The sequence below is a fragment of the Spea bombifrons genome, chromosome 1 (genome assembly GCF_027358695.1).
Source record: "Spea bombifrons isolate aSpeBom1 chromosome 1, aSpeBom1.2.pri, whole genome shotgun sequence".
Taxonomy (NCBI): Eukaryota; Metazoa; Chordata; class Amphibia; order Anura; family Pelobatidae; genus Spea; species Spea bombifrons.
This window is the reverse complement of record NC_071087.1, coordinates 105,013,449-105,034,570: the sequence shown is the minus strand read 5'-3', so window position 1 is coordinate 105,034,570 and position 21,122 is coordinate 105,013,449. Positions and strand designations below refer to the sequence as shown.

Genomic DNA, 21,122 nt, shown 5'->3' with positions numbered 1-21,122 from the left:
CCTTCAATCTATTGCACTCGCCAGTTGACAAGAAATCTCTGGTAACATAAAAATTTACTTTAAAATTACTAGAGACTTTTTTCATATTATAAAATGCGGGATTGTGACAACATTGCATTGCTTCTAAATATATAGAATATTTTAAAAAATATCTTAAGTCTGGTCTATAGCAGAAGATGAGAACTTCATAAAACACATTATGAAAGCCTTGTGATTACTTAAATGCAAAGTTTTTAATTTGGCATCGAAGAATGGCAAATTGTCCACTTAGCTGATAAAATATGGCAGAATTTTTTATTATGCGGTTGTCTGTAGCAATTGGACTGAATGAATGTCTTTAAACATTTTTTGTAATTCTTTACGCAGTAGAGGAGTTAGGAATATACCACAATATTCACTTCTGTTGAACTTAAAAGGTTAAAAAAATATATTCAGAATAAAGTTATGTATAATTTTATTTTTTTGTGGGGATAAAACAAGTAGTGTTAATTTGGTCGCTTACATTTAAAGACCAGAATTAAGTTAAGCCATTGGTTTGATCTCAGGTGTTATTTTACAGTGTACTCTAGCCCCATGTACAAATTGTTAGTGCTCTCGCTTGAAGAATTATAGGACAACAAAACAAAGCTGGTGGTATATGGATGGCCTTCCTTGCCTCACATTGCACATCATGTTTGGAAATGTGGTTATCAATTGTTGATTAGGTAACTATTGTCTAGGGATTCACAAATAAAATACAAAATAAAAAAAATGTAAAAAAAAAAGCAAAAAGCAAAAACCAGAATCCCTGAGTGCGGACCTTGTCAAATTCAACAAATTTTAAGCTGAACTCAATAGAAATTCAGTAGAACACTATTAGTAGTGCATGCTAATGCAGAACCAGACAGCACTATACTGTCAGGTTAAGCAGCTGATATATATATCAGGATACCCAACAAGTCTGATACTCAGTACACAGATTTTTTTTTTTTATATTCTGTTAACCATTTAGGAATCCATTTCAGCCCTTGGACAATTAAATGTACTATACTTCTGGGGAATATAATTCATGTACATAATGTCCAATGGCAGAAGAGAAATACTGATAGGTGAAAGGTCCTCTATGTTATTGGGGTATGTAGACTAAGAAAAATTAAAAAAAATAAATAAAAATAAAAATAAAAAATAAAAACTCTGGAGCAGGTCCAGGTTGATCCACTTTTATACTTTTTAGAACATTCTCATTTGACTATTTTGCTTGGAGGATAACTTTTCATTGATTTCGACACGTGGTTTATTAGAAGGGAAGTGGGGGTTTACATATAAATGCCTAATGATTTCTATCGAAGCTTTTGTTTAACCATTCCAGAGGCTCAGCGTGATGCCCCTGAACTTTCAGTCAATGAAAAAAATATCCCAAATAACAACCAAAAAGGGACCCATAAAATAGTGGTCTGTAATGCATTCCATGTGGGTGAATGCATGTGTGAATTAGAGGTGCCTGACATGGCTTTTTTTTGCAGAAATTCACCAAGGTCAAGAAAACACCTTCAACAGAGAACGGCTTAGGTTTCCATCTCCTTTTCTTCGGCAATGAAACCTCTGCTGACTATTCTGACATACTTTGTAATTGTTTTTTCCCTAAATCTAAGAAAATTCTAACAAAAACAGTGTTTTTATGACATTTACATTTTTTTTTAAATACATGTTTAGACATGACATTTATATAAAGTTAGACTTTTTTCTCCAGTTTGCTAATTTTTATATGTATCATAGTCTAAGAAAAAAAAACAACAAATGACTCTTTCAAGTTAAGACTGATTATTATAAACCCCCAGCTTCCACAACCCATGACCACTTATAATTTTGTAAAGTGCTGCCTTATGTTAAGCATCTGGGGGTGTTTTCCCCCCTTGCACCACTGATTGGCGTGTAGACATCATGGAAGGTGCACAAACATAAAGGTTTAGGGGGGATCTAAGACCCTATGATAGCATTGCAGGGCAGAACACAAGACTTCTGTTATTAGTACAAGAAGGGATACTTGGTGGGACCTGAGTAATCAGCCATCACAGAATCAAGCATTGCAAGTACTTATTACAAGAAATGATGAAAAGCTTTTAATTGGAAATGTGTCTATTGTTAACTACAGATTACAGTGTCTTTTCTAGATTAAAAAAAAATGCTATGATACAAGATGGAGTAAATAAACAACACTCCTACCATGCTCTCCTTTAATCAAGAAAACAGATTTTCCAGATGACATTCATGATTGCAAGCATATGGAAAAGCGGTTCTACGGCAAACAGCTAGGATTAAGTGTAACTAGAGAACATGGGGCCTGAAAAAAGATCACTACTGTTCTTTTGGGGATGTTGAGGGGCCTAAGGCTTAACCTCGCTCTCCAAGAGAGGCTATAGTGTAATAAAAAATATATAAATAAATAAGATGGATCTATTGAGACATGAGGTGATAAAATGACTCTGCCAAAGCTGAATAAAGGCAGTAGTCAGATCTGGAAGAAATGGGATTATAAATGTCAACCTCTATGAAGTTACATATTCACAATCACCAAGGCTCTAGATATCCTTTTGTTTATTTAGCAACAAAAGAAACAACCAAAGAAATACATTTTATCTTTATCTCTATTTTATCTACCAAAAAAGTTAAAATTGTAAAGAGTTGCTGCTATCTATTAGGGGATGAGTTAAAAAGCACATGTAAGAAAACACCTGTGCTCATTTAATGTGCATGTTTTCAGAAATACTTATTCCAAAGCAAGTGCTGCAATTTATAGAAATAAAAAATGCACTTTTTTGTTCCAGCTGATTATTTCTTTTTTGAGTTGAAAAGTGTTTCAATACAATAAAATAAGGAAAAATATCGGCACACAACTTATTTTACTTCTAGCAAAAGCCTTCACCATTGAGGTTCTAGGATATTTGGTATTTTACTACAGATATAGAGCTGTTTTCCGTCATCACGTATCAAGCTGTTTTTAGAATATACCTGCCAGGTAAAATTACTAGTGAGGTGCTGGGACACTGAAATAGTTCCATAGGATGCTCACTGCATCAACCTTCACACAGCTTGTAATTACATTCCTGGTCAGTGTTTTGTTTCAGGCCTCAGTGATGGCAAAACCTGGCTTACAAAATGTTGCTGTTCTGGTGGTCTGTTGTTTTGGGATTACCTGAGTGATGCATAGTACTGAGATTTCAGATCACAGAGATAGGACATGCAAAATCATATTTAAATTGCATATAGCTACGGACTGTACCTTAAACAGACAATGAAGTCCCAAAAGGTGAGAGAGTGTCATTTACCTTGCCATTCCTAAACTAGAGAAGTTGGGTGGAACAATCAAGATATCAAGTCTACAAAAGGGATGGGTACCCAACACGGCATGAGCGGCCTCCAGGCATCGAGGAAGTAGAGGAAGCAAGATCTCAATACACGTGTTCAACAATCCACGCGGGGCAAAGATTCGGTGGGGAATCAAAGCCTGTGTCCGAGCTTCAGGACAGCTGAAACGGCATGGATAATCCTTGTGATTGCATTCCTGCATCAGTGACCTGGAAAAGAAGAACATGCTTGTGTTGTGATCACTTAATTAAAAGTATGGTGCACTGTATAGTGAATCAAGTTTGTATCTGGAGAAATGCTGTATTATACCCGAGCTACATTTTTCAGATCTTACTAATGGTTTTGTGGACACAGTAGTTGTCTGCGGTTCTGTTTTCAGTGACAAGGCAATACCTTATGGTAAATTATACGAGACAATATGTGGGATTTTATTATGTTTCTAGGGACCTGAGACTTATCGAGTGTTTGAATGAACGTTCAGTGTACATTGGTTTGCACACATTATTTTTTATAGGTCGGTGAGCAGTTCACCGTGGGGCTTGTATATGCTAACGCAATTATTTGAGCGTATTGTATCTGTAATGCTTGTGTGTGTCTGGGGAAGCCCAGAATGCTGGAAATGATGGAGTTCTCACCTGCGGCCCTCCAGCTGCTGCAGGACTACATCTCCCATAATGCTCTTTCAGCTAAGGGGCTGGCTGAGGAGGATGGGAAATGTAGTCCCGCAGCAGCTGGAGGGACGCAGGTTGGACGCCCCTGCCATATGATAACCCAGCAGACATATAAAGAGTTTAATAAGAAAGACAAAAATGTTTCTTTCCATGAGAACTTATTCCCCAACAAGTTTTAATTGTAGAAGGATTTATGAGTGTTGTATTTAAAGACAACATAGTTTTTTTTTATTACGTTAAATATCCCTTAGGCGATATAAGAACATAAGAGTATACACAGCATAGGGCACTTTAGTACACCAGGTTTAAAAGGTGCGGCTTGTTAAAATTCCTTAGACTAATACTAATACGGATTATCTACTGTCTAGTTGAACATCATCTTGTCATATATTAGGCCTTAGGCAAAAGTTAGTCTGTGAGACCTAAAATGTTCTGCATCTTTCTTTTTTCACGGTTTTTATATATCTTCTTCGTGATAAATTTGCATTGTCGAATAATACTATGCCGTCAGTGTCACACATCAGTCAACGACAGAAAATTTTCTCTGACAGAAAAGGTCACAAAATTGATTTCACAAGCAATCTGAAAAATGGTTGTCATAAATAAGTCACTGCTTGAATCAATATGTAATGAATTCTATGATTATGCATACTGTCCACTAGATCCATAAGATAGACAGACATAACACAATTGCAGCAATCTCTCCTCATTACCGTGTGCTATCATAAAGCTGTTTAAAAAAATAAATAAAAAAAAAAACTTACCTAGACACCGTTTTTCCCCCCATAAAAAGTAAAAAAAAATAATAAGTGTAATAGGATATTTTCTAGCTCAGTTAGGAGTCCAAACAACTCATAGATAGGTACTTTGTTTCAGATACTCTGCTTTATTCTTATAACAAACCTGCTGTCAGATTTAGTCCCCAACTCACTGCTTAAATAATAACTTTTAAGTTCTCTCAAGATGGCAGAATTTACTAAAAAGGGACAGTTTAGTGTTTCTGACATCCTTACTGTAGCAGAATGTTCTTTATTATGCTTTCTTTCCAATAACAAAATAAAAAGCACTTATCTGACATAAAATGTGCAGCCATGCTGCAAAATCTTCTTTCTTCCATCATGAGCCGAAATGTCTGGCCACTGATTAGCTGCTTAAGCTGTCAATCCGTGGCAGTAAAGTACTTCCAATTATATCAATGTCAAGTAACAAAAAAGGTAAGCCAAGCGCACACGGATCAACGAGAAGACTTTACACGTGTACACACGGTGTTCAGCAGGACCAAAGGCGCAGGTGCGCGCAGGTGCTCACAGGGAGATGCATTGGGCACAATGGAGCTCTACAGCCCCACATTGCTAACAGAAGTGCCTGTCATATGCCAATGACGGGTCAGGTGGGCATCACGTATCCCAGATCATTTGTGGATGATCTTTCATGGTTTCTGAAAAATTTTTGTTTAATTAGCCAAGTATAACAACTCTTCATTCATGCATTATTATATTCCAAGAAACATAAATTTCACACCTTGTCACACGCATGCATACGACTTTGCTTAGAAAATCAGTAAATTCACCTTAGTAAATAAGTCTAGCTTATATCCCCTGCCAAGTCACAGTGGAAAACCTGACTGCTCTAAGTTTAGTTTAATAACCAAAGTCAGGGGGAAGAAGTGGCCTTTACAATGGTGATTATTCCAGCAAAGTGCATTATATTCCCATGATAAGACAGAAGGACTGTGTTGGCATCAGTTTATAGATATGTTTTGTTAGACATCTCAGGGCAGCTTGTATTAATATAAAAAAATCATGCAATAGCTGACACACTTTGGAACTTTTAACAAATCAGCGCTGCCAGGTGTGCCTTTCCTTCATTTCAGATCTTTTCCTGTCTCTTGTAAAATACGGAAAAGTTTATTAAACATTCCGAGACAGTTCATTATCTTTTCATCATAAAAAAATGAATATATATATGTTGCAATTGGTTGCAAAACATCACCAGTTGAGAAAAAATGGGATCTCTCCAAAAGAAAATGCAGTTCAGCATTCATCTTGCATTATTTAAGATGAGTTAGGGTATTTATTTTTCGGATATTTATATTTTAAAGAGGCACACCATAGAAAGCTGTTAGCTTTGAGACGTTCCCTGAGCCAGCATGTGGACATTAACTGCTGCTTCTTAATTTCCCTGATTTCTGCACCACATACAGAACTGTAAAGTTTAATGACATTTAAAAAAGCAACAAATCGGTTGGAGGCAATCAACTACGTGCTTTACCAAAAAGCGATTTAAATAGCCAATGAGGTTTAAAAAGAAACAAATTACCTGGTTAAAAAGTAAAAAAAAAAAAAAAAAAGAAAAAAAAAAAGAAGAATGTATGGAATAAATGGTCTCCGTTGATTAATATGCAAATTTCGTGTGGCAGAACCATTTGGGCAACATCCAACTAAAGTTTTGCTTCTTGAACAACACACAGGTTAACTAACCATTCTGCATAAACACTCCCACACACACACATATATATATACACACACACACACACACACCACTGCAGAACTACAGCATATGAAGCAGCACTTTGCTGCCCCTACAGGGACATTTTACCAAACATACTTCAAAGAGTGAGTTTAGCCTCAGATAGAGAAGGAAGGCCTGGTAGAATTCACTGTCATAACGTATGAACCTTTCCTCACACAGTGCAAGCACTGACAGCTTTTATCTTGTGAATACTGTCAGATCTCACGTGCTGGATGTACCAAGTACTACGCAAGGTAGTGCCAAGTAACAACATTATGAATAGAACCAGGTCACGATGGCACGGTAGATGTTAATGACCCCCCCATGCATAATAAAACATATTTCTTATGGTCTGATGGTGTGCGTTAAAGCAGTTGTGATAGTCTGTTTATATATATATATAGTTTTTTCTTAAAAAAAAGCACCAAAAAAACATGCTGCCACTCTGTCCCCCCGAGATATGCTGCCACTGTCCTCCCCCCCCGAGATATGCTGCCACTGTCCCCCCCCGAGATATGCTGCCACTGTCCCCCCCCGAGATATGCTGCCACTGTCCTCCCCCCCGAGATATGCTGCCACTGTCCTCCCCCCCGAGATATGCTGCCACTGTCCTCCCCCCCGAGATATGCTGCCACTGTCCTCCTCCCCCCGAGATATGCTGCCACTGCCCCCCCGAGATATGCTGCCACTGTCCTCCTCCCCCCCGAGATATGCTGCCACTGCCCCCCCCCGAGATATGCTGCCACTGTCCCCCCCCCCCCGAGATATGTTGACACTCTGCCGCCCCCCGACTTACCAGAGCAGACTCCTGGGTGTTTTGCGGGGCCGGCGGGGGACATCTATGCAATACGCATATACAACTTCCGGCGGATGTGCCGGCACTCAGCGGATGTGCCGGCACTCAGCGGATGTGCCGGCACTCAGCGGATGTGCCGGCACTCAGCGGATGTGCCGGCACTCAGCGGATGTGCCGGCACTCAGCGGATGTGCCGGCACCGGAAGTTGTATACGCGTATTGCGTAGATGTCCCCTGCCGGCCCCGCAAGACACCCGGGAGTCTGCTCTGGTAAATCTTGGGGGCAGATGTAAAACGCATCGTGCGGACGGTCACCGGCTGTGGCAATGCGAGTAAACAAGCTCCGCTGCCGGGACATCTGCACAATGTGCTTTAACAATCTCCCTTGCCGGGACTCCCCCCGTGGGAATTCCCGGCAAGGGAGATTGTTAAAGCACATCGCCGCAGCCGGTGACCGTCCGCACGATGCGCTTAGACAACCTCCCGTGCCGGCACGCCCCCCTCCCCCCCCGTGGAAAGTGCTGGCAGGGAAGGCTGTCTGAGCGTATCGGAGAGTAGGATACAGGTCCCCTGCACCGCTAGACCCCGAAAATAGGCCGCAAAAAAAGTGCGGCCTATATTCGAGCCAATACGGTATATACACACACTATATATCTCATGTTTAAATCACAATAAATAAATAAAAATCTGCGGAGACGTATTAGCTTGGTATGCTGGACCACTCAGTTAATGCTTTGTGTAATTGGAACAGCACCTTTAAAAACCTCTCACCTGGTTACAGCAAGCTACACCTTTTTAACAAATATACTGCATTGTTGTTTATGGTACATGGGAATCTCACACTCAGCTGGAGTCTTAACAAAAACCAAGTATAAAATCAGTAACAAATTGCACTGTAGATATATCGTATTTGCCTGACTACGGGACGCACTTTCTCCCCCCACTTTAAGTCTTTAAAGTGGGGGTGTGGCCGATATTCGGGGTTCAGCACAGGGATGCGCAATTCGTATCGATTTTTTTCTTTATCATTTAGCCCTGCTGAGGGCAAGCAGCAGGGTTAGGATCCAGATCCCGCGCACCACTTCTTTGAGCGTTGGCATAGAAGGCCTGGCAGAAGCGGCGAGAAGCAGCAGAGGTTGTCTATGCGCATCGCGCAGACATCCACCGGCAGCCCCCGCTAGACACCATGGAGTCTGGGGATGCATTGGTAAGTCTGGGGGATAGGGGCAGAGTGCCATATCAGGGTGACATAAAGCATATCAGAGGGCAGAGTGCCATATCTGGGGTTATAAAGCATTTCAGAGGGCCATATCTGGGGTTATAAAGCATATTAGGGGGCAGAGCGGTGCATCTATAAGTAAGGTGCATTATGAAATAAGAGGACTTAAAATGGCTATTAGCTTTCCAAATTTCTCTTTGTACATAACCTATGCTGACTAACTGCATAATAGATGCCAAAAGTGTTAAAATAGATGTATTCCTGTTCATTAGATAAAATACTGCTTTACCATTTCACTCAGTTGTATTTTTCCTCTAAAAATAATGTTTTCTTTAAAATAGCACCAAACTTTAAGGGCGCGGCCAATAATCTAGCCAATACGGTAGTTTGTTTGGAATAGAATCTGGAACCACAAAGGGGTTTTAAAAGCATTCTAAAGAAGCAGGCTGAAAGAAATGTCTGGTTGGAACACATGATATTTTAACTTTCACGCACTCGTTCATACATTACAGGGCAACACAAATAATAAACAGAAACAGATCTTGGGAACTGCGCATATGACCAGCTGTCCCGTTCCTGCACAGATCTCTAAAACATCTTTATTTAATCATTGAAGATAATATATGTTTATTGTCCTAATTGTATTCACTTGGTGTTCTCCTTGACAGATCTGTTCCTCCATCCGGATCCTAAAATGAGCTCACTCCAGCTGTGCTCAAACAGTGTGACAGAAATGACAGTTTTCACGCTGCACCACTCATGGTTAATGAGTGATTTTTAATCTTGCTAGAGACAGCTGTGCCACTCTAATTTAGTTATTTAGCTTTCATTTATGATCAAAATGAGGAAGAAATGCCTACTCTGGAGTGTTGCATTTCAAAGAGAAACAGGTGTGTTCCCATTACTTATGGGGATAATGGTGACAATGAGTGAGGACTGGCAACTCAAGATTCAATGATTACAATGGCCCAGTCACAAGGACAACTGGAAAATCATACATATATGTGGATGTGCACCACTGTGCCTCTTATGTTCTCGTATACTGTATCAAACCAATTGTGCCAGTTTACTCCACACAAGGGAATAATGATAAAAATTTAGAAGGTGGGAAGGGCCGGCACCCTTTGGCCCTGGGGACAGCTACAGCTCAGTGCTCCTCTAATAACTAATATACACACTAGCACACACGCTTACACATACACAGCCCCTCTCACACACCGACACTAAAACATACTCACTTGATAACGTTTCCCCTTTATTTAGGATTATTTGGAGCATATGTGCACAGTGCAGTGCTAATTAATAGTTTTATGAATTTGAATGTGATTTTTTTGTATTACATTTTTGTTCAAGTTAAATAGATGCAGCCGATTCCTGCGTTTCACAAACTTTTATAATATATGACAGTTAATTTGTGTTGTCGTATGAATATTATAACATCGCCTTTAACATTCAAGGATTTCATGCAATTGTATTATCAAAAGGTATTCCGTCAATCAGAACAGATATTAACCTTGAAGCAGTCACAAAGTTATCATTAGTAAAACAAGATAATTAATACCTACAGTAATGTCTACACAATACCACACCTAAGCTTAAAAGTAAGTAGAACAAAATAACAAAACATTCATATCACGAAGCACAAGACTATCCTCGCCAACAAGTTTCTGGGACATGTCTGAAATTTTTTCTGTTTCTTTTTTTGATATTACCAATATAATTTCTTTAACCCCTTAAAGACAGAGCTGCTTTATTCTTTGCACCCTTCATGACAATGGCTGTTTTAACAGTTCTGTGGTGCCCATGTTATACATTGTTTTTTTCAGGACAAGAAGGGCGTTCTTTAAATATTTTGATCATATCATCAAATTAACTATTTTTATATACACACACACACACAAACACACACCCACTTTATTAGGTACACCTGTTCATTTGCTTAACACAAAATGCTAATCAGCCAATCACATGGCAGCAACTCAATGCATTTAGGCATGTAGACATGGTCGAGACAACTTGCTGAAGTTCAAACCGAGCATCAGAACGGGGAAGAAAGGGGATTTAAGTGACTTTGTTGGTGCCAGACGGGGTGGTGTGAGTATTTCAGAAACTGCTGATCTGCTGGGATTTTCACACACAACCATCGCTAGAGTTTAAAGAGAATGGTACGAAAAAAAGAAAACATCCAGTGAGCGGCAGTTGTGTGGACGAAAATGCCTTGTTGATGTCAGAAGAGAATGGGCAGACTGGTTCGAGATGACAGAAAGGCAACTGTAACTCGTTACAACCAAGGTATGCAGAATACCATCTCTGAATGCACAACACGTCGAACCTTGAAGCAGATGGACTACAGCAGCAGAAGACCACAGAAACTGAGGCTACAATTCGCACAGGCTCACCAAAAACGGACAATGGAAGACTGGAAGAACGTTGCCTCCTCTGATGAGTCAGGATTCCAGCTGCGACATTCAGATTGCGTAAACAACATGAAACCATGGATCCATCCTGCCTTGTATCAATTGTTCAGGCTGGTGGTGAGGTGGTGTAATGGTGTGGGGGACACTTTGTTTAAATGCGACAGCCTACATGAGTACTGTTGCTGATGTCCATCCCTTTATGACCACAGTGTACCCATCTTCTGATGGCTAAGTCCAGCAGGATAATGCCCCATGTCACAAAGCTCATATCATCTGAAACTGGTTTCTTGAACATGACAATGAGTTCACTGTACTCCAATAGCCTCCACAGTCACCAGATCTCAATCCAATAGAGCACCTTTTGGATGTGGTGGAAGGGGAGATTCGCATCATGGATGTGCAGCCAACAAACCTGCAGCAGATGATGCCATCATATCCATACGGACCAAAATCTCTGAGGAACGTTTCTTTCACCTTGTAGAAAGTATGCCACGAAGAATGGAGGCAGTTCTGTAGGCAAAACGGGGTCCCCGTAGTAGCAAGGTGTACCTAATAAAGTGGCCAGTGAGTGTGTGTTTATATATATATATATATATATATATATATATACATATATATACACACACATACTGTATTGGCTCGATTATAGGCCACACCCCATTACAGGCCACACCCGATTATAGGTCACACCCTTAAAGTTTGGTGCACACAAGAAAAAATACACAAATACATAGATATTCCCCTCTGTCCCACCATATGCCACTCTGCACTCCCGTGATATGATTTATGCCTCTGATAATGCCATTCTGCACCCTTTAATGCCACCCCTCCCAACTTACCAATGCACCCCCAGATTCCCTGGTGTCTAGCGGGGGCAGCCGGTGGACATCTGCACGCAACCTCTGCTGCCGGCACCTTCGCCGGGGCTTCTCGGGTGGAGCACCGGATGGTTATGTTACATCGGTGCTCCGTTATAGAAGCCCTGGTGGAAGTGCCGTCAGAGGAGGTTGTCGCGCATCGTGCATTGCAGCAGGGCTAGATGAAAAAATAAAAACACCTTCATGTCCCTGGTGCCTGGCGATATGAATTGCGCATCCCCCTGCACTAACCCTAATTATAGGCCACACCCCCACTGTAAAGACTTAAAGGGGGGGGTGCGGCCTATATTCGGGCCAAAACAGTATTTGACTTTTTTTTTTATATATTTTGTTGGAATTGGACATTTCCCCTGATGGTGACATCATTGAGGAATTATTTTTACATGTTACCACATTTATTTATTTTTTAAACTATTTTTATTTAGTTTACTAAACACTGTCAATTGGGCACCATGGACTTGCAGGGTTGAATGCAGTACCTGTATTTATCCTGCAGGGGAGCTACAGGAGAGACCCTCTTGGGAACTTGTTTATTTTTAAATGTGTGCTTCCATCTTGCAAGAGGCAAAATCTCTCGCTATGGCATTTCTTCCAGACTGTAATGCATGGTCAAAATATCAACAGATGCACCAATAGCAGCACCAACCTGCTGAAATCCATGTTTAAGGGCAAACAAGCATCCATGCTTCTTACACTTCTACTGGGGTTTACTTTGACTTCATCCCAACTTCCAACAGCAATGGTAAAAGTAGACGCAGGCATGGGCATCGTTACATAGTAGAACCACCTCTGGAACCCTGGATAACAAACACAACAAAGTCAAATATAAAAATGAGATTGTGGAGTCTCTAAATCATCCTTACCCCAGCATTCTGTCTAAATCATATACGTGGGAGAATAATAACACTTTATAATGAAATCATCTCATTTTACATGTGCAGGAATTTAAGAACTAATCACCTTTCTTCATCAGGAGAGCCTTCATATCACAGACATCCACAGGTGCGGAAAGAGAGATGAGGGGATCTGGGGCCAAAAGAGGGATTGTCCTTCTCAAACAGGGGAGCTTGGGAGGTATGCTACTTTATACAAAGTTTTGAATAGCTGGGTTTAATTGTACAGTACTATCTCATACACTGGTGCTTCCATATTTTCCTTTTGAAATAATGTTTATTAAAGTACTCAAAGTACAGGGCATTAGATGGTCCCTTAAAGACTGCCAGGTTGCTTTTTTTCTCTCCGCTCATGCGCCTATCCCTCATGATATCCCTAAGAGATATTTTTAGCACTCATTTATACAAGCCTGCCAGGTAATACACCAATCTTTCCACATATTTTAGCACAGTATCATACTTGCATGAGACATAAAGAATTTCAATGGCCCACAAATTAAGACGTGTACAGGAAAGGAGGGTCCATGTGAACTGAAGTTTGAATGAGCTAATTCAACTACTTTTATATGGTCTTTTTTCCTCTCTGTTGGAGGTAAAAAAGGGCTGGATTTGTTTGTGGAAAATCTAAAATTACCAATGTAAGAAGAAAAAAAAGTTGCTTGATAATGAATAGAAAATCAGCACACTTTAAATGTGTAACTAAAAGCTTGGATCCTGTTTTGTAAAGTCAGAGCTAATATTTTGTCCACCAGCAAAAACAGACACATTCGGGTCATGCATAAAGACCAAATCCGGTGATAAACATGGCGCAGCCACCATAGCAAATATTAGAAATGTCCTGCTGATTAGTCCACTTTTCTATTTTTACACCTGATCTGTGACCTGATCTCAGACTCGGCTTGTCAAGTCAGACTCGCTGTAAGGAGTGGACCCATCTACGGCTAGTCCGGAGCCTAGGAACAGAGTAGTGCGCACACTTGCATAGCAGGTTGTGGTCCACAGCTAAGAAGCCAAACAAAATGGGGTAGAAGAACAGAAAGGCAGAACACTGAATTGTTCTGGAGTAGCTTCAGAACAAATGAGCACATTAGGTAATTTGTACGGGCTCCACTACTAATTGAGTGCAGCACATATGTAGCAAAGTATGTCCCCTACCCCACCTTGCTTGTTAGTAACTACAGCTAAAAATGTGAGGTATCCATGGTGTATGCGCCCCTTAAGCATTCATGTGATTGAGAAGATGTGGTCCATGGCAAACTAGATGCTGTCTGCAAGGCATCAAGGGCAACACAGACCACTAACATTGTACATGGTATAGAGGGCACATAAATGCTAAGGCAGCTCTGCAAAAGACAAGAAGTGTGCCTGACACCGTAGCAGTTTACGTAAAGTCCATACACACTCTTGTGAGGATGTATTTAAATTAGACACTGAGCTAAAGTAAATGTTGGCTTGCCTAGCTATATTAACTTAGCATTATGGAGGACCCCCCTGGACACTACAAAGAGGGCTGCTACTACAAAGAGGGCTGAACGGGTTCTGCACAATAGGCTGTTGACTTAGTAAGAGGACTTTACCCACATTAAATATGCATTTTACAGTCAACTCAAAATAATGGCATGTTCTGTAAGTACAATTAAAATCAATTAATTCAAGCCACTAAAGCTAGGTAGACATTGAAAGCAACCCTGGTGCATTAGACTATAGTAGACAGTGATAATTTGTTGGCTTCACCACTCACAGAGCTGCATTGCCATTTCCAGCTCTCTGTATTGGTCCAAAAAAACCTACAGATCCTGCGTCATTTTTTTTTAAAGAAATGCTGCTCAGTTTAACTAAAGAGTCATTCCTCCTCCTCCCATCCGAGCTGGCCTTCCTGGATCAATACCTGAAGTCATAACACTCAGCTTGTTACTCGAGAGCTGTCATCTTTGGCAGTTGTTTTGGGGTTAATGAGCAGTCTCATAATGGTCTATTCAAAAAAAAAAGTAGCCAAAAACATTTCATTGAGAATCACCTTGTAACAAACAGTTAAGATTAAAAAATCCTCTTACATGTACAGAGTCTGCTTAGATGTATTTTTCCCTTAACACTTTAGCAACAAGTGTCAAAGATCCCAGAACACCTAGCAGTAAACTTCCAGCTTCTTACGGAGTGGAATCAAATCAAACTGGCTGTCAATATCCTGCATCCGTGTGGCCAAAAGGAAGCCAAACACACGTTGTGCTGGCTTCCTATTTAATGAATACTAAAAATCCAGCAACATGCAGTAGAGCTTTCAGTAACTTTTTTTTCCCCAAGACTTAGAATAACAATAAATTGATCATTTTTAATGGCTTTCTTGCAACACAAAATAGAATACTCCTCACAGTCAGCAGTGCACATCTCATACACTTTTGTTTTTTTAATTATTTATGTTTCCAGGGAAGCAATTATCATGGTATGTAATGGTCCCCTACCTATGTCCACCTGTGTATGCACACTACGGTAAATATTCAAGTAGGCGATGACAGTAGGTAAGGCTCCTGCGGACCTCTTGGTGAATAACCACGGTGTAGACAGTAACGCCGGTACTTCACAGGCAGTGGTGACATCATCGACCCAAATGCAAGGAGTACTCGGATGCGTAACTGCTTTTAGAGGCAGCACTGGAAACGTGGTAATACTGCGTCGGAGGTGTTCTCAAAAAACACAATACACTGGATTTCTTTGGTAAGTTTTGGTAAATTTGCAAGACCAAGCGGAAAAAAAACCAATATCAAAATATTAAATTACACCATAAAGTTACGTGAAATTTTATTACACAGTTGTAGTATTTGTAACAATATTTCTATCTCAAAATAGTTAACTGTGCTTCTTCAGTTCCCGGCACTCAGGACTGTGAGGGAGCAGAAGAGCTGAGCATATACATATAAGTAACTATGTAGCTGTGTGTGTTAGTATGTATAGCTGTGTGTATTAGTATGTACGTAAGGAAGTATGTTTAGAAATCTGTGTGCGTGTGCGTTGTATTTTACTGTATGTGTATGAAAGCAAGTGTGTTAATGTGTGCTAGTATTTGTGTGTATATGCATAAAGTAGTTACTTACACACACTAACATACTGTGTGTTAGTATGCGTGTATATGAAAGTATCTAACTGTGCGTGTGTGTGTGCACGTGCATGTCAGTAACATACACACATACTTACACACAGTAGCATACTGTGTGTTAGTATATTACGTTGTGCGATAGTATGTGCGTGTATGAAAACAAACTGTGCACAGTGGTATACATACATTTGGGGTCACATTAGGACCGACATAGGGCAGTGTCCCCGGTCACCTCCTCCTCTGTGGTCAGACCTCCGGTACACAAAAAGGCGCTGTACGGAGCCGGCACAGCCTCCATAGTGTAAATAGGTTAGTTGGGAAGATCAAAAATCCCCTTTGTAACTTGCCCTTTGTTTGGTTGTTTTGTTTCAGGGCAACTGCCCGGGATCTGCCACCCTAGGCCTGGCTGTGTGCCACCCTACATCACTGACTGTGTGTGTTAGTATGTGTGTGTATAGAAGTAACTTACTGTATGTGCGTGCATATGTTAGTGTGTGTTAGTATGTGTGTTTGTGTGTGTCTCAACTCATGAAAATGCATATTATCTATTTTAATGTAAACGTTCACGCAATAGTGCTACAGAATCTGCTACGGCACTATAAATAAATATGTAATTTAACTGCCAAAAACACTGGACAAAAAGTTAAAGTGAATTCCTAGCTAGATAACCATTTCAAATGAGATAATATTGTTCCTCCTTCCAACAAAACCAAAAGATCAGCTGACCAAGAAGCAACTTATATTCCAAAGAAAGAATGACGGCATTATTGGCCACTACAGTATTTGCTCGAATATAAGACAAGGTTTTTTTCAGAGCAAATGCTCTGAAAAATCCCCCTCGTCTTATATTTGAGGTCGTTTTATAATCCGACCTCAAATTTAGGTCTTACTATAAAACTAAGATCCAGATCCCCTGACACTTACGCCGGGGCTTCTATGATGGAGCGCTGGCATGACCTTCCGGTAATCAGTCATGCCGGGTAGCATCCATCAGCTGTCCCCACTAGGCACCAGGGAATCTGAAACACGGGGGACAAGTCCGGCGATGCACTGGTCGGGGGGGGCAGATTGGCATATCAGGGAGGTATAAGGCATATGTGGGGTGCAGGGTTTCAAGCTGGGGGGCAGGTTGGCAAATAATAGGAAATAAAAACAAGAAATGCATTTTTTTCAATCATAGTTTTTATTAAATATGAAAAAATAGTTTACATGTGGATTAATATTTACTAGTAAAACTTTTTTCCTATAGGGTCGTCTTATATTCACGCTCTCTTTTTTATTCAAATTTTGGGGGTTCGTCTTATAATTAAGTCAAATACGGTAATTTATTCACTGATTGAGCATTAGTATGCAGAATTATTTACACTGCATGTTACAGAACTAAGACAGAGATAACATTTTAATATTGTTTAAAGAGGTTATCAAATTATGACTAATAAAGCTACAATGGGTACATAGGACATCATCATGTGTTACAGGTAAGAAATATTAATTAAAACATTAAACAAATGTTTCCAGTGTATTGGCAACCAAGGCCTAGGAGACCAACAGATACCAGACTGTCTAAATATGGACGCTCTGCGCCATCAAACCCAAAAACAAGCTTTATCTCCTTTAGTTTCAATAAACTTCTGTTATCTGCAGACCTGGAGGCGGCCAGTCCCATGCTATTTGGGTGACTTTCACTACACAATCTTCACACGGAGCTGATATTTTATGGCAGTGATATGTAGTCTTTTCCAACAGAATTTCATTAGTCACATGTATATGATATCCCAGAGGTCCTTTTAAAAACATTCATGGTGCCTTGCAAATAAATTGTAAGATGCTGCAAATCTCCCCATATGCATTTCCCCTTTTCCCCAGTACGCCCATTATTCTCCACGCATGAGCTGTACTGCCGAACACATCTCCTGCTATGGGAAATAATTACCCCATGTCAACTCTAGCAATGGCTTTAAGGGTGTTGCATGGAATATAACCAGTGTGAACATATGTGGAAAGAGCTCCCATCTAATTCAGTGATAAGAATCATCGTACTGAGGTGGAGGAGTGGTGCTGCAGCTTCTCCCTAAGGCAAGTACCTAAAATAATCAATCAATCAATCAGATTGCCTTGAAACAACATTGGATACAATTCTCATTGGAGATTACTCATCAGGTATGGGTACTTGAAATGTTTCACTTGAACTCAAATTCTAAGGAGGACAACGAGAGCTCTTCCAGGGACTGTCTAATGTCCCTAACATAACAACATAACAGAATGCATAATCATCGGAAAAGCCATGTGTGAAAAACTAAGTACACCAGTCAATAGCTTAAAAAAACCACCATTAGCAGCAATAACTTGAAGGGCACCACATGGGTCTGGGGTTCTTGGCTCCCTCACGCAGGGGATTTCAGTTCTGGACTGCCTTTGGGGGGCAGGATTAGACAGACATGTTAATGGAGATTTTTCTCTGCAATGGCACCAGGGGGTGAACCATAGAACAGGCTATAAAGCAGCTATTAGCTCTTGGTTGAGCGTCTCAAACTTGTTCTCTACAAAAATAAACTAAAATGTAAAGAATGTTCAGATTTCACACTTTGCCTAAAGCAGTGAGGCACTGTACAGAATGTTGTATTTTCCCATATTTCTATACATACACACACTGCTTTTCCCTCCCTTGGACATGCTGATCCAGCAGATGGAGGGCTCACTGAATGAGCGATAGAGTAAATATTACCCCAGGAAATTTAGATATAAAACATAAACAGCAGGAATTCCCATGGTCACTACAGTCTATCCTGCCTTCACTAAATGATAGCAACCGCTTAAGATGTGTGTATTTTTTGTTTAAAGAAAAAACAAACACTGTTATTGGAAGATGATAAACAGTATCCACATGGGTGGCACACAGTATTTGTCAAACGATTCACGTGAGACCCACGGCTATCAAGCTATTTCCATCCTTTGTTCTGTGTTTTATATTTCCTGTCTATGACCCTGGTAAACAATCTATTTCCACATTTCGCACTACAGTTAAACTCTGTCCTCGAGTAAACCAAACAAGGGATACTGACCAGCCAACACACCTGTACTAAGGCAGAAATACAAACTGACCCCTAATACAGGTTTTAAAAAAAATACACAGAGGGGTTCATCAGAATCCTCACTATATTTGGTTAGTTTTCCAGCCTTGCTCATTGGCCCACAGTGTGCATGTGCGACTATATACTGCCAGCCAGATCCAGCACAAAATGATGACAAAATCGGTTTTAACTGATGATACACAAATTATTGTATTGTTCTTGTCCATATTAAATGCAGTACATCACTTTTACAGTGTGGGTTAGAAATCATGTGAACCCATACGCTAATCACTTCATTGAAATAAATCGATTACAGAATGGTTTAAAAATAAAAATCTAGCCCAAAGCTGCTCTTTATACATTAGAGCTGCTGTGCAATGACCTCAAGAGAGATGTTCACACGAAACATCCTGAGAATACGGCTGATCTTAAGCAGTCCCGTAAGGAAGAATGGTCTAAAATCTCCCCTGTATATTGCGCAGGTCTGATCCACAGCAACCAGAAGCACTGGTTAGAGGTCCTCTTGGGGACCTCTTGAACATGTTATTAATGCCAGTGATGTCACAATGACATCACTTAGCTCACTTTTTTTTAAATTAATATTTATTGTATTATTTTAGTGATTTTTTAAAAAATTTTTAATCACTAATCATTTTTTTTCTTCTTTTTGTTTTTCAGCATGGGAGAAGAGTGAGAAACATGGGACTGAATGGGTTAAAAGATTGTCGCTGAAATGCCTCGATAGAATAGGAATTCAGCTACACCAAAAAACCCAGCCCAGCGTGCACTGTGGCCGCTCACACAAGCTCACTGTGGGAGATTTTGCCTCTTCCAATATGACTGTGCCCTTTAAAAAAAAAACTCTCCTGCCATGCAAGCCACTGAGCCCAGCTTTCTAATTACAATGTGATTAGTAAAAAACAAACAAAAAAAACAAACAAAAAAACAATTATGTAGCGATGTCACCATCAGGGGAACCATCAAGTTCCAACAAAATGTAAAGAATAAAGTCCAAAAATATTTTTAAACATTATTTTAATGAGCAAGTGCTAAAATTAGTGCTGTAGCTTTCCAAAAATCCTGGCAAGAGTTAAAATACTAGCATTTTAAATATTTTTTTAATATTTTAAAAGATGTCCCAAATAGGGCATAGGTGGAGACAAGAAAAAAAAAAGCGCACCTCCCAAACAACCCAACAAACCCAAGTATGGGTGCTTTCATTGAAATGTTACTGAACACATATTGGGGTGTTATGTGACAGGGATATATACCAAAAGCTGTAAATTCTCATTTGATGTACAATATGTGTTAAAAAAATGTCTACTACAAACTTTAACAAAGCCTAGTGGTTAAATTAGTGCATCTAAAAAGTTAATACCATCATTTCAAATACCCTGTGGGTATCAAAAAAATGGTTTGATGGGGTAAATTGAAATGGCCGGGTTCAAAGATGTCTCAAATAGGACATGTGAGCAGATTTGAGGGAACAAGTTGCTTTTTCTTCAACTTTTTAGATGACATGATCAAAAGATGGTATCCAAAAAAGCATTTCTTGTCCTGAAAAAAAAAAAACAATACGTAACTTGTGTGGGTACCCTAAATGAGGAGAAGAAAATTACGGCTAAGCACAGCCAGGTCCTTAAGGGTTAAATAACCATATCACAAACCTTTTCATTGCACGCTTTGCTACAAATGTATCTATTGTGACACTGTTCAATGATAGGAGGATGTCTCTTGTACATGTGATGTGCAACTCTTGTGTGTGGGGGGTCCCTGGAGTGAATCAGTTACACTTTTAATTACTACTGTATATGTAATTCCAAACAGATAAATAAAATAACATGCAGGATTTAAAATACACATGTAAAAATTGGAAATTTGTCTTGTATGCGTTTTAGCTCCTATGACGGGCAGATGAATTCATGTGTACATGAGACTGAAGGATTAGCGCTTACTGAGTGCCCTGGCAGCTGAATAATGAATAACAATTTAAACACCTGTTCTCCTTTGCCCTAGACTATCACTGAATCAGGCACACGGAGCTGTTAAGGAAGTTGGCAGAACACCAAAACAATAGAACGTAGACTAAGTACTTCACAATACATTGTGATTTTCAATATCCAAAGGAGAAAGGTTGTCTTGGGAAGCGATACTAGGTCAGGACCCTTTTTTTTACCCAGTCGTACTGTATTCACATTGTCTTTTCAGGGACAGGCTTTATACTTGCACA

General features: G+C 39.9%; 2 protein-coding genes across 2 annotated transcripts in view; one reads left to right on the top strand and one right to left on the bottom strand.

The window, feature by feature from the left end:
* The window catches only part of ISCA1 (iron-sulfur cluster assembly 1), a 521,537-nt gene that overhangs the window by 7,035 nt on the left and 493,380 nt on the right, over positions 1-21,122 (top strand). The window lies entirely within an intron of this gene.
* Positions 1-21,122, bottom strand: part of AOPEP (aminopeptidase O (putative)) — a 150,518-nt gene that overhangs the window by 110,215 nt on the left and 19,181 nt on the right. Inside the window, exons 5-6 of the mRNA XM_053467370.1 lie at positions 12,484-12,634; positions 3,306-3,554 (exon numbers count right to left, since the gene is read on the bottom strand). Coding sequence (XP_053323345.1) covers positions 3,306-3,554; positions 12,484-12,634 — 400 coding nt within the window. The remainder of the gene's footprint in view (positions 1-3,305; positions 3,555-12,483; positions 12,635-21,122) is intronic.